This window comes from Phasianus colchicus, chromosome 1 (genome assembly GCF_987193195.1).
Source record: "Phasianus colchicus chromosome 1, bPhaCol1.hap1.1, whole genome shotgun sequence".
Taxonomy (NCBI): domain Eukaryota; kingdom Metazoa; phylum Chordata; class Aves; order Galliformes; family Phasianidae; genus Phasianus; species Phasianus colchicus.
In genome coordinates, this window is record NC_143436.1 from 100,124,165 (window position 1) to 100,139,224 (window position 15,060).

Genomic DNA, 15,060 nt, shown 5'->3' on the forward strand with positions numbered 1-15,060 from the left:
TGGCACATATTGGAAAGAATGCTGATCTGATGTTTTACTTACTAAGGGGGATCAAAACATGTTTGACATCCTCCAAGCTTTGTGTATTGGCTTTTTTGGTTCGGACCAATTTCTGCAATCGTTTTAATGTTCCCATGGTCTCTGCTTTATCATCTGGTTCTGCACCCTGCCAAAAAAACAAAGACATTAAAAGTAAGTATTAAAAATTCACAGAAAAAAGTACTAATTACCTCAGTCTTTCTTCACAAGAGAGGTGCTCCAGCCTTTTGATTATCTTTATGGCCCTCCTCTGTTGCAACAACTCCACATCTTTCTTGTGGTGGGAGCTACAGGCCTGGAGGCAGTACTCCAGATTTTGTCTTAGAAGAACAACGTATAAGGGACAATCACCTCCTTCTCTCTGCTGGCCACCCCTCTTTTGATGGAACCCAGGATACCACTGGAGGCTGCAATAGCCCACTGCTGGCTCATGCCCAACTTTTTGTCCACCAGAACCCCCATAACCTTCTCCACACAGCTGCTCTCAATGAGTTCTTCTCCAAGTTTGTATACATATCTGGGATTTCCCTGATCCAAGGACAGCACCTTGCACTTGGCCTTTTCAAACATCATTAGGTTCTTGTTGGCCCACATTTCAAGCCTGCCCAGGTCCCTCTGGATGCTGTCCCTTTTTTCTGTTGTATCTCAGCTTATAGTCATCAGCAAACTTGCTGAGCGTGCACACAATCCCACTGTCTGGATCACTGATAAAGATGTTAAAGAGCACCTGTCCCAAGATGGGCTCCTGTAGGACACACTTGTGACTGGTCTCTATGTGGACATAGAGCCATTGACCGCAACCCTCTGGCTGCAATAATCCATCAGTCTAGAAATACTCAAGTTCTCTTTGAATCTGATGAACTTCTCTTTAAGAGAGACATGTCATACAGCAAATAACTTACCTTCCATAGTCATGTGCTATGTTTCACATAGGATATCTGATTTTCATTAGAAACAAGGAGAAGTAAATATACTAGAAGTGCATAAAAACAGTTCAGCAATGACTATTTTATGGAACAATAATGGCTGCTGTGTATATTCACCTATTTACATCAATAATTAATTTGGCCTTTTTAAACAATGTATCTTTACTGATATTACGAGTGATTAAGTGCTAGCACTGATGTTACCAGAAGGTAGGAATGCAGAATACCTTTATTGCACTCTCCCCAACAATTAAGTCACACATCATAGCTTCTTTCTGCTTTCTCATAATCTTTTGAGACAATGTCATCAGGGAGGCTTGCCAGCACAGTCTAATGTAGATTGGGTAGGCTACTTAGGGGTGGATCCTGAAAGATTCTGAACTTCTCTGCTTTCATTTGGGTTAAAGGTTTTTTGCCAAGCCTTAGCAAGAAGCACTTCTAAATTCTCAGCATTCACATATTACAAGTTACATCCATCCAGTGATAAGGGAGAGTAGAGTGTGTATGTTAATTTCATATGAAGAAAAGACACAGTTCATTTGACAGATAACTGCTTAACGTGAAGTTGCCAAAGAGCCAGATATTTTTTTATGAAGACATGAGGTTCTATAAGCAGAAAGAGAAGTCCAGGAAAAAGGCAAAGGCATTTTCACATGTATTTACTCAGTTTCATGTCACTGGACAATTGCATTGAAACTATGAATTAACCTATCTCTAGACTCAACTTCAGCTGACTCCATTATGGCTGTTACAAATTAATATGGTTTTGTGGACTAACATAGAACTATGCTGACCTTCCTAAGGACAGGACCTTACAATTCCTCCTCTTGTTAAACACTGTGTGTAACGCAGGAGGTCCCATCATGGACAGCACTTGAGTTTATACTCCCTTGTTCTTAGTGGCACATTACATTCCTTTAAGAATAGCAGAAGGAGTATGATTCTCTCAAGGAACAGGGCTCTACTGAGCTTGCTGACCACAGGTCTTGTGAGCAGTAAAAGAAGATAAGAGAGCCCTGAGAGGCAGGTGTAGGCCTGCAGCTCAGCAGAGGTATGATGGCTGCTGTAAGAAGTGGTGAACATCGGCTATGCCTGGAGACAAGACTTTTCCAGAAGTTGAACAGATAGCCTGCAGACTGTCCTGGATACTGAGACTCACTGACAGAGACAGAATTTTATGTAAATACTTTTTGGTATTTGCAGTGTCTTTCACAAGTTCACAGAATCATAGAATAGCTTGGGTTGGAACGTACCTCAAGAATCAGCAAGTTCCAACCCGCTGCGACAGGCAGAGTTGTCAGCTGCTAGATCAAGTACTAGACCAGGCTGCTCAGGGTCCCATCCAACCTAGCCTTAAATACCTCCACAGATGGAGCATTCACAACCTCACTGGGCAACTTGTTCCAGCTTCTCACTATTCTTTCAGCAAACAACTTTGCCCTAACACCTAATCTGAATCTCCCTTCCTTTAGTTTAAAACCATCTCCCATCGTCCTATCATTATCTTCCCTTGAAAAAAGTTGATTTCCCTCATGTTTATAAACTCCTTTTAAATACTGGAAGGCAGCAAGGTGGTTTCCCCACAGCTTTCTCTTTTCCAGGCTGAACAAGCCCAGTTCCTTCAGCCTATCTTCATAGGAGAGCCCTTGTATTATCTTTGTGGTCCTCTGGATCCTCTGCAAAAGTTCCACATCTTTCCTGTGTTGGGGCCCAGACCTGGATGCAGTGCTCCAGTTGGGATCTCATGAGGGAGAGTAGAGGGAGACAGTCACCTCCCCTGCACTGCTGGCCACCCTTCTTCTGATGAAACCCAGGATACCATCAGCCTTTGGGGCTGCAATAGCACACTGATGGCTCGTATTAAGTTTTTCAACAATAAGGATCCCTAAGTCCTTCTCAGCAGGGCTAGTCTCAAGGAGTTCTTCACCCAGTTTGTATACATAACTGGGATTTCCCTGATCCAAGGACAGAACCTTGCACTTGGTCTTGTTAAACCTCATTAGATTTTCGTTGGCCCACATTTCAAGCCTGCCCAGGTCCCTCTGGATGCTGTCCCTTCTTTCTGTTGTATCTCAGCTTATTGTCACCAGCAAACTTGCTGAGGGTACACCCAGTCCATGGGCATCAGGTCTTCAGAATGAACTGTTCTGCTGGTCTGATACCTATATTACCCAGTCCTAGTTAATAGACAAAAACTGGTTCCTTCAATTTTTTGCCATTTGAAGAATTAATTATTTTATTTCACAGACCAATAAGATCCAGTGTCTTTGAGTGTCTTTGGAAGACAGACCATCTCTGTCTTCTTAAGGATCTTGTAGGATGAGGATCAGGCAGATCCACCTTAAAGCTTTTGTCAGCTTACAATCCTTTTACTTATATCTTATAGCTTATATCTAAATATTCATCATCATCTGTGGGCCAAATCCAAACACCTTAGATTAGTCATGACTGTTTAAAGCCCCTTCTTCCATCCTCCAAATTCAGGAGAGCAGGATTGCAGTTTTAGTTTATCTGAAGACAGAAATTGAGGTGTAATTTTTCAGTCTCCTACTGTGAGATGTCTTTGCAAAATGAATCACAATGGGTTTAAAATGCTAATATGGCTCAGTTAGATAAGAACTCTCATAGAAATAATCCTTTGTTCACTTATAAGTAATGATACAAAAGCAACACAATCACTTGAGTTATGATCTAGGATTTCCATTGTGGAGACATGAAGATAAACAAATGATAATCTATTGAGATAATTTTATTAATGGCAAACTCTAATCCTCTTTAAGAGCATTCACTGTTAGTTAGTCTTATGTACTTAAATACAGCAACTCCCCTTTTTACAGAGAAAATATAATATCATACAGTATCATTGATGGGACAATTTTTAAATTTAAAGCAGTTTATTTTGCTTTACCTAAGTATCAAAATCCAGAATTTTAGCTGCCTACTCATATGGTAGATGAAGTAAAACACTATTTTGTGTAGATAGACTACTAGGTGAACTGATCATCCTTGTTCTCATTGTTTTGGTATGTAGTCTGGACTAGCCTCAGTCAGACTTTTTGAAAACATCCATAAAAGTGAGAAAAACTTAAATTTTATTCTGCGATTTCAAGCAATTTTCTTCTCACTGTCTGTGTTATCTGGAAGCTAGCAGCTTTGGTTGCTACTGTACAGAATATGACAGAAGGAAGAACACTGTTACTGACCAGAACAAGTAATTTGTTTGACTAATTTGGAGTATGCTACTTTCCAGTACCTTCTTTCTCTATAGAAAGGGAGTGATATTTAGCAATACTGGGGGGACAGTGAAACCTAGTTCACAGAGCAATAAAACTGTACTCGCAAAAACTGTTAATTTCAAACATGTTTAAGGAACTTTTAACTTTCTTTTTCCTTCGTGTTTTAGGGTCAGAGTAGGGTACCTGCTTTAGCAGGGGGTTGGATTCAATAATCTCTTAAGGTCCCCTTCAACCCATGCAATTCTGTGATTCTGTGATTACAACACAATTTGTGGGTAAAGGTATCTGTAAGCAAAGAATTCTTTCATGAACAAGAATATTTATTTCCACGCTTAAGGGATTTCAGTCATGAAAAATGGTGTCACATCATGAATAAAAAAATAAAATTGTCTAAGAAAATAAATAACAGGCTGCATTTTAGTTGAAAATAATTTGCATGAAGTGTACATGAACAGTTATGGTCAAAAGTGTACATTTTAAAATGTCCTTATTAAAATGGATTGCAGACAGAAATAGCTAAATTGTGTCTGACAAACAGTCTGTAGTTTATCCTAATGCTTTCTAAATACCTTAGAAATCTTTGCTCACTGAGATGCTATGAGGATTAACCTGGTGACAGAAATATAGCAATTTGAAAGCTAAATGAAAAAGGCTGTTGGCCTGACTCCAGCTATCTCAGTCCTGTTGAGCACTCCTTTTCCTGGGTTAACTGCATTAATTTCAATAAAAGTACTAGCACAGCACATCACTTCTCAGTGTAAAGAATTTAGTCATGGAGAGCCAAGTCTCTGTGATTTCCCCTGAACTGGTTTGTCTTTCCTAAAGAACTGGAATGATTTAATCATGATTAGTTATGCATTCATATTCAGAGTATAGTATAATAGCAAGAAGAGAAAAATTACTATGTGTTTATCATATCCATGGAATTACTGTTACAGTACCACAGAAATTTTTCAAAAATATCAGTAATATCCCTGCTGCACATAATGAATATTAAAATAGTACACTGGAATAGAGAACATTCTGCTCTATTTATACAAAGGTTCAGCTCTGTAAAAGGCACTGATTTTGGATAAACTTTATGTTAAAAAATGTCAGTAAAGCCACAGTCAGCCAATAAACAGACAAGTACTGTGGAAACTTCTTTCATATGCTCCTGGCCATAGATATCAGCCTGACCTTTAAATATCCCATTATTTCGGTCTGGTTTTCTATCTGCTCAAAAATGATTTCAGAGTCAAACTAACAGGCTAGATAGATTTTCCCTTGGGAAACCACAGAGCAATTATGAGTTATTCTATAAAAGATAAAGAAACATCATGATTAAAAGCATGGATTTTGGATAAAGATCTTTCAACTTTTGGGAAAGCAACATGCAGTAAAGGAAACCATTTTAAAACAGCATGTTCTTCATGTGGCTTCCAGCCACTGTTGAAATAAAGTGAACAATATTCGTGGCAACTCACCATTTCACCATTACTTGCCACTCTTGGACTGTAAACTCGTGGTGGAATCCATTGCTCATAATTTATCACCTAGATGGTAAGAAAAGTGAAGAAAAATCCAATGTAAATAAGATGAATGAGTATAAATTGCCATGTTACTATCATGTCATTAAATGAATGTTGAAAGCTCAGCAGTCTTTCAACCAAACACTGTCTGCGTACAAACGTGATGGCTGATAGACACCAGTTGAAACACACTGAAATCAGTTTGAAACCAAGATGTCTTCATTTCATCAGCTGCCTGGGATGCCCAATAAGCATCACGATGCCTGCTTTATAACAATGGGATGCTTGGATCACATTCTACATCCTGTCTCTTTTTTTCTATGAGCAGGAAAGCCCCATAAGCCTTTCTTCAGCATCAACTCCTCAGCTGAGGAGCAAATGTCACTGATGCAGTTCTAAAAAGAACCTCGTTCAGTTTGCCTAATTTTGCCTCTGATGCTGAGCCCCAGGGGTGTGAGTTTGATTTGGATTAACAAAGCAGAGAAAATGGGAGGATCTTCAGAACTAAGCAAAGACAAGACAATTTACTCTTTCATCATCTGCTCATAATCCATTTCTTGGTCACAATGTCCTCATGACAGGAACATCAGGAGAATACACTTTCCCTGGGGCACTGATGCAGTCCCTGGTGGGCAAGCCTGACAGTGCTTATAGCTTATCAGTGAAAGTAATGAATGCTAGCCTTTTTTTCTTCATGAATATGAATGACACTTTGAAGGCTGAATGCAACCTAAGAATTTACGTGAGAAATGAGGCATGAAACATTTTTGAAAATGTATTAGCCCAAAGACTGCATTACTTCATATTTTATGTCCTTCTCAATATGCTACAAAGGGTTTGAACCATCAAGGGAGCCCTGCTAGACTTGAACAAACAAGAGCAAAGACAAGAAAAATAAATGCAGAAGGTACAGTTATTTTCTTATGATAAAGCTCAATTATTACAGTGTTGCTCTTGTGTCTGTCAACCTGTGCTTCTGCTCCAAGCCTCTTTTTGCCAGTGCTTCAAGATGGAATGGAACAGAATGGAATGAGTATCTACTTAGGAAATGGATGGGGAATCTTAGTTTTCCTGAAGCGCTCACAGAAGCCTGTTTTGTCTGAGAGAGTGCTAAAATGCTCATTTCTTTAATTGCTCTTTCTTGTAAACTTGAATCTTTTATGTCTCATAGAATCACAGATGCACTTGGGATGGCTGAGACAGGAAGTTACCTCTGGGGAACTTCTAGTCAGAACAGGTCTGCTAGAACAGGTTGCCCAGGTCTGTGTCCTGGCAGGTTTGAATCATTTCCAATCATTTCCAATGATGGACATTCCACAGACTATCTGAGCAACCTCTTCCAGTGTTTGTTCACCTTTGTAGCAAAAAAAAAAAACAAAACAAACCAAACAAAAAAACCCTTTCTTTATGTTAAAAGGAATTTTCTATATTTCAGTTTGTTCCTATTGCCTCTTGTACTGTTCCTGGGCACCCCACCCCTGACAGGAGTCTGACTCTCTTTTCTTTACTCTCCCAGAAGGTATATATACACCTGGGTCAGATCTCCCTGAGCCTTCTCTGCTGCAGGCAGAACAACTTCAGGTCTCTCAATTTCTCTATGTATGACATATGCTTCCATCTCTAAATCATTTTTGTGGCCCTTAAAAGGATTTACTTCTCTTGGACTGGGGGGCCAATAATTGGACCCAACACTCACAGGTGGTGGGTCAGCTCACCAATGCTGAGCACAGGGAAAGGATCAGCCTCTTCAATATGCTAGCAATGCTCTGCCCAATGCAGCCCAGGAGGCTGTTGACCTTTGCTCCAAGGACACATTTCTGGCTCATGGTCAAGTTGGTGTACACCAGGACTCACTGTCCTTTTCTGTAAAGCTGCTTGCCAGTCGGTTACCCTTCAACCTGTACTGGGAGAAGGTGTCATCCATCCCCAGGTTCAGTACTTTCACTTGCATTTATTGAATTTGATGAGGTTCTTTTTGGCCCATTTTTCAGAACTGTTGAAGTCCATTTGAAGGGCAGCATAACCCCTCCGGTACATCACTTTCTTTTCTGGCTCTCTGCTGCTCACTTGTCACCAGCTGATGTGTTGTTAACTACTTTTATATTACAATTATTATGCAAACCCGGGGGTCAGAACTCTTTAATTGCTCATAGTAGTGGCCTAATTAATGTAGTATTCAGAAGAGGAGACACAGTATGCATTTATATAAATTAAGAAAGCATTAGAGATGTACATGTGCAACATGGACCACACAAAACTAATACAAACACTTACTATAGGTCTTGCTTGTTATAATTCAAATACATCAATTTAATAGAAATGTGTTTGTTCAAGAAGACAGAAAGTTTTTTAAGTAATAAAACCTATTTGTTCTGCATAATGAAAACGGTGCATAGCTCAGATTGCCAAGTTCTTTTAAACTTGGCTTCTGAAATACATACAGGTGTACTGATCATGAAGTGCTTGCTTCGCAAATTCATACAGAATGGAAGCAAGAAATATGCTTTTTGTTTGAATGAAATTTTAGAAGCTGAAGAGTAGTTCTTTTACCTGGCATGTTGTTTCTTCTATCTTCTTTCCTTGCAGCAAATGTATCCCATCACCAACAATATTATCTTCTATGAATAATGAAAAAAGCAACAAAAGACATGCTCTCAAATGTCCTGCTTTCAGGTTTTTTTTCTGACAATTATCATTTGAATTGCACTTGATAGTTTGAGCTGACATTTTGACTCTCTGAAGTTAACCCTGTATCATGTAAACATGCGTTTTTATCTCAAACTACTTTGAAGTAAGACTACAGAGCAAACTGACAAGATGATCTACATCTATATAATTCATTGATGCTTACTTCTTCATCTGAACTTAGTCCTAATGCAGAATCCCACCAAGCACTTCCTCCAGTATTTCAGTGCAGAAGCATGTGAAATATTTATATAAAAATTTGAAGTCCCTAGACAAAAATGGTCATTGCAGTTGAGATCTGTTTAACTTCAATCTTTGAAATAGTTGAATGAGCATGAAATTAATGCTTTGTTTGGAAAGAACGTTTACTTTCATTACAAAAATGCACAATAGTTAGTCAAATGACTTCAAAAGTCTACATTTTAATAAGACTATTTTGAAAGATCTACTCTCACTTTCATTTTTAAATCAAGGCAAAGCAGCCACCATCACCTAGTGAGTGGCCCTAGCGATTACATTCCATCAACACAGATATCACCCTGATTATGATTTTCTAATCACAGAATTAAGTGCTACCTTGGCTTTCCAAAATTAATAGAAAATAATATGAACTTGGTCTTATTTTTGCTGCTGAGGAATGCTTTGCAATACTGCTAATAATTCTTGAAAAGGGATGGCTAACTTAACATACAGATTTACAAATGTTAACTGTAGGCAGGCAAGACCAATTGCATTATTTTCTCTTCAATCAACAGAAAATTTAAAAACTGACTGAAATTCTTCAGCTATCATATGAAGGAGGAGTTTTAACATAAGCATGCAACTTTATATTCAGCGAGGTGAGACCCCAGTCCTCAAAATGTCTATATTTATGTTGGAATTAAACAAAAACAGAAGGTGAATAAAGCTGGTCAAAAAAACTTGTAAACTCATGTCAATGAAACAGTCAAAGCATGTACAGGCAAGTTAACACCTATAGTTTTATGTTATTCATAAAGAAAATTCTGAATCAAGAGACATACTTAGTATTGTTAATTTTCTTAAAAGACAATCCTTTGTAAATAAAACAAAACAAACAGAAAACATTCACTGCTTCTGTAAGTTTGCTACTTGGATATTGTAAGACTGAGTTAAAATCCACATATTATGATCTGAGCATCAGGCATAAAAGAGCAAAATTCAGTTCACACATTACTTCCACCCTCAAATCATAGGTCGGTTGCGCAGGAAATCCCATTAATCAATTTCCTTTATTTAGCATATGCATCAAAAGGAAGAAGGAAAATGAGTCACGTTTTTTTTTAATGAGTTTTAGAGGTTTCTATAAAAGTTTAAATAAAGTTAGAAGACTATATCTTCCTCCTGCATACCTGATTGTTACAGCAATACCAACAACTTTCTGATAATGAAATGACATAGTAGAGTCCAAAATCTAACATGACCAGATGTCTCAAGCACCTACAAATCTCCTTGAAGTCACTGAGGGCCAGGTGTCTGATAATCCACCCATTTATTTGAATGCAGAGCTAGTTAGACTTCTAGAGGCATTGCAACTCATGTCAAGCAGTGCTTATGCAGTCAGATTAACATAACTGGGAAGTTTCTGGTCACTTTAGTGTAGAGGGAATTAGTAGCAGGGGAGAGTCATGTCCACTATTTCTGCAAGGTGTCAGTCCTTTTCTGTTCGTCTAGGAATGCATTTACATGGAAGCTCAATGACTACGACTCACATAGTCAACTTTTTCAACAATGTCATTTTCAGACTGGCAAATCTGGTACTGATGATTTGGATTTGGGCTTGTGAGTTAAGATAGGTATTCCCACTATTCTGTCTGTGAGATACATATGGTTTCTTTGTACTATTATAAGAAAAACTGTTTTAGAGATTTTGCTCACAGCCACACTAAGGACCTAATGCAAAGGCTACCAGAGTCATTGGATGTCTTTTCATTGATCAGGTTTGGATCAGACCCACAAATACAGTTCTGAAGTAAGCAGAGGAGCCTGCGCTGGCCACCACACATGGCCTATTGCATCTAACAGAAAATCATATTATGCAATAGATCTGCAGACCTTGAAGGATTATCTCTCTTAAGAGAAGGTTTTAATCAATAGTGACAAATTATCTTGATCAATAGTGAAACACTTTAAATCTCCTTGTAATGGTTTTCACCACTGTGTGAAGGGGACTTCCCTTTTAATAATTTTACAGCATAGGGGGAAAGGGAGATTTTTATTTAGCTGCCAGCTTTGCTTCCTGTTCCCTCTGGGCCCCTGCCCTTCAATTACAACACTTGTCAGCTTTTAAAATGTGCACTGCTTCTTTTGCATGCTTTGGATATTTAAAAGGGTAAAAAAAAAAGTCTTGAGTAGGAAGGACTGGAGGAAGGTCAAAAAGTTCTCTTCTGTGATTCAACTTTTTTCCACCTTCAAACTGACAATCTGTACAGTAGGTTGAAGAATGATTTTGAAATATTTTTTGTTAAAAGTAAGACTTGTTTGGAAAGAAACCCTGATTTTTCTTTCAGTTATCATTAGAATTCTTTTCCTTTGAAGCCACTGAGGCTCCTTTTCCGCCCATCGGTTCATCACAAGGGCAGAGTTCCTCCTTAGCAGGGTCTATTGTGATAATACAAGGAGAAATTATTTCAAACTAAAAGATAGGAGATTTAGTTTGGATTTATGACAACGGTAGTGAAGCATTGGCACAAGTTGCCCAGAGAGGTGGTGGATGCCCTATGCCTGGAGACATCCAAGGTCAGACTGGATGGGGCTCTGAGCAACCTGATCTATCTGCAGGTGTCCCTGTTCGCTACAGGGGAGTTGGACTAGATGATGTTTAAGGGTCCCTTCTGTCTGAATCAATTATATGATTCTCTGATTATGTAAATTTTCTTGTCATCTTTTCTTTCTGGTTCTGGTTTGTAGAAATCCAGCTCACTCATACACAAGCAAATGCAATAGCTTTTACAATTTCGGATCCATTATTTTCCAAGCATTTAAGAGTTCATCCTCAAGTGGTGAAGCAAATCCAGAGGGATACCTGGCACTTTGTCCTTTGCTATCTTTGGCATATCCTATTAACAGCAGAATCACTGAACAATGGATGATTTCTGGACCATTTTTACAGGAATTACTAAAAGTAAAGCTACTTCCCCTCTTACCACTGTGTTAGCTTAAGTAGAGAATGAAAGATACATCCAATTTTATCTCACATATCAAAGATTCTGTTTATGCTAATACAGGTGTTGAACTTTGACTGCGTTAGCCTCATAAGGCAGCTGTATTGGGTCTACCTTGGCATTAGAAAGTACAAATACAAATTCAATTCCTGGAAGCAACATTAAGCAGGTTGTCAAAACATTTTGATTTTTTTTAAGTCTAGTTTAAATAAACAAAGTGAATGCTCACATGTTATTTTTTCTAATGTAATGAATTTATACTGGCCAGTTCTTAAATAGCATCACTAGCAAATTCCCATACACTAGCTGTAAGATTGTTTCAGTTAAAGTTAGTTGAAACACACCTTAGAAAGTGAATTGAATAAGAGTAGCCTAGAAAATTTGTACCTACCATTTGGAGCAGTGTAAAATACACAGGGAACCGTAGGATCGTATTACATTTGCCAAGTCCTGTACTACCCCAAAATGACAATTTACCATAGGAGAAGCTTTTTTTTGCCCATGGACCACAGAGAGAGAATTGTTCACATAACATGTTCTCAGCTTCCCAGTTTTAAAGTAAGTTTTATTTAAACTACTTTTTCCCCCCATTAGGACAAAGGAGATCTCAAAAGGATTAGACAAATTATTTAGTTTGATTATTTGTGAAAAATGAGAAATTTTCCTAGGTGCCCTTTAAAATACTTCGTGAAAAATGCAAAATCAGCTGAAATACATTTAGCAATTACCTTCAAGCTGACAGGGCCTTCTGATGTACGAATCATTCTCCGGCTTCCTGGAGCCCTGCCAAAGTGTGCCATTCACATTTTTCCTGTCTAAAGTAAAAGCACAGAGAGCAGTCACCTAAATTCATAGCAAACCTGTGAAATAACAGGAAGGTCTATAAAAATAGCGTAAGAATGCAAACCAAACGGGCTTGCAGAATACTGGAGAATCTGCTTAAACATGGAAATAATTGGATGATTTTGCAATATAGGAAATCTGACAGACGGATGGGCAGACTTCAAGTTTTGTTGTCTTTTGTCCCTGTCTAGGACCTCATCTAACACTGTTAAAATGTGATCAGAATGATTTTTATCTTAACCTTGGTTTTAATACCTAGCAGCCCACAGAACACGTGTGCTTTTATTTGCTTCCAGGAATTGCACAGATAAGACTGAATTTGATTCTATCAGAGTGATTTACTTTTTTTTAATTTAAATTTTTAAAGAATCACTGAACATCCTAAGTATTTTCTTATGCTGTTCCATTATAGATTCTTAAGTATAGGAACTAAGCTGAGATTTAAATAGTTTTGGTTCCAATATCTAACAACCAATGTATGTGTAGAAAGCGGGGGGGGGGGAGGGAGGGAATATCTTGATATCTTAGGTGTATTCTTCCTTTCCTTTGCATTTGCTTCAAGAGTTGTAAAGCAAATCAGACCCATAATTAAATTTGGCTCTGTGAGATTAATAAGCATATAGTGAATGATTTAAATAGTTACGAACCAAATGCTTCATTTTCAGACAGAGACTTCTGGATGGATCTAAAAGAATTAAAAGAATTAACCATTAGCTAAAAGTCAGAATGACAAATGAAAGCACATTTAATCAAATATGGTTATTTTCAAACTAATTCTTCAATTCCCAGGGATTTGGCTGTGCAATTCATACTGGCTTCAATTGGAGTTAGTTGTCTTTCTTCATTCACCCAGTCATTACTTCTGCATGCCACAGAGGGCTCTGAAATCTTTTGAGTTTTCACTTTGTAAAAGTATTTTATTGAAGTTTCTTTTTGTAACAGGGATCTCATGACTGAATTAGGGAGGCCATCAGAAGGAGAATAAGAGATACATTTCTTCAGACATGATCTGAAATGTCCTGCAACTTACAGAAATTATTATCTGAAGTTTGGTGACATGATAATAAATCAAACCAAACAGCTACAGAAGAACATAAATAACCCACAGGCTATACGGGGACATTTTATTGCTCCAATAAACCTTGACCTCTTTGCATGTTTACATCAAGATATAATGCTAACTCATGCTTCCATCTGCAGTGAGTGGTTCAAAGGTCCTTACACAAAGAATACGTTAACAGAAGAAAAAAAATCTCAGAATACACCCTCGGGTGCTGACGGAGCTGGCCGGGGTGATTGCTGAGCCGCTCTCGGCCATCTATCAGCGCTCCTGGTTAACTGGAGAGGTCTCAGAGGATTGGAGGCTTGCTGATGTGACTCCCATCTTCAAGAAGGGCTGTAAGGAGGATCTGGGGAACTACAGGCCTGTCAGCCTGACTTCGATACCGGGGAAAATAATGGAGGAAATCATCTTGGGAGAGATCTCATGGCATGTGCGTGGTGTCCAGGGGATCAGGCCCAGCCAGCACGGGTTCATGAAAGGCAGGTCGTGCTTGACAACCTCATCTCCTTCTATGACTGAGTGACCAGACTGGTAGATGAGGGAAAGGCTGTTGATGGAGTCTACCTAGACTCCAGCAAAGCCTTTGACATGGTCTCTCACAGTATTCTCTTGCAGAAACTGGCTGCCTGTGGCCTGGACAGATATACCCTTCTTTGGGTAAGGAACTGGCTAGAGGGCTGTGCCCAGCAGGTAGTGGTTAATGGAGTTAAGTCCAGCTGGTGACCTGTTTCAAGTGGTGTCACCCAAGGGTCAGTACTGGAGCCTATCTTGTTTAATATCTTTATTGATGACCTAGACAAGGAGATTGAGTGTACCCTCAGTAAGTTTGCAGATGACACCAAGTTGGGAGGTGGTGTGGATCTGCCTGAGGGTAGGGAGGCCCTTCAGAAGGACTTAGATAAGCTGGATCACTGGACTGAGGTGAATGGGATGAGGTTCAACAAGGCCAAGTGCTGGGTCCTGCATTTTGGCCACAACAACTCCATGCAGTGTTATAGGCTTGGGGCAGAGTGGCTGGATGACTGTGAAGAGGAAAGGGACCTGGGGGTGTTGGTTGATGCTCGGCTGAACATGAGCCAACAATGTGCCTAGGTGGCCAAGAGGGCCAGCGCCATCCTGGCCTGCATTAGAAATAGTGTGGCCAGCAGGAGCAGGGAGGTGATCATCCCTCTGTATTCAGCACTGGTGAGGCCACACCTCGAGTATTGTGTTCAGTTTTGGGCCCCTCACTACAAGGAAAACACTGAGGCCCTGGAACGTGTCCAGAGAAGGGCAACAAAGCTGGTGAGAGATTCTGGAGCACAAGTCTTATGAGGAGCGGCTGAGGGAGTTGGGATTGTTTAGTCTGGAGAAGTGGAGGGTCAGGGGAGATCTCACTGCACTCTACAACTTCCTGAAGGGAGATTGTGGTGAAGAGGGGTTTTGCCTCTTCTCCCAGGAAACGAACAGGACCTGGGGAAATGGCCGCAAGTTGTACCAGGGGAGGTTTAGGTTGGACATGAGGAAAAACTTTTTCTCTCAGAGAGTGGTCAGGCACTGGAATGGCTGCCCAGGGAGGTGGTGGAGTCGCCATCC

At 39.4% G+C, this 15,060-nt stretch overlaps 1 protein-coding gene across 4 annotated transcripts in view; it reads right to left on the reverse strand.

Moving 5' to 3' along the window:
- Positions 1 to 15,060, reverse strand: part of SAMSN1 (SAM domain, SH3 domain and nuclear localization signals 1) — a 153,538-nt gene that overhangs the window by 50,937 nt on the left and 87,541 nt on the right. For 3 of the 4 annotated variants that reach the window (XM_090121171.1, XM_090121176.1, XM_031612669.2), the window contains 5 exons: positions 13,070 to 13,107; positions 12,308 to 12,394; positions 8,263 to 8,330; positions 5,668 to 5,736; positions 43 to 166 (listed from right to left, as the gene is read on the reverse strand). In XM_090121171.1, the coding sequence (XP_089977297.1) occupies positions 43 to 166; positions 5,668 to 5,736; positions 8,263 to 8,330; positions 12,308 to 12,394; positions 13,070 to 13,107 (386 nt within the window). The remainder of the gene's footprint in view (positions 1 to 42; positions 167 to 5,667; positions 5,737 to 8,262; positions 8,331 to 12,307; positions 12,395 to 13,069; positions 13,108 to 15,060) is intronic. The other variant, XM_031612670.2, reaches the window with a different exon arrangement.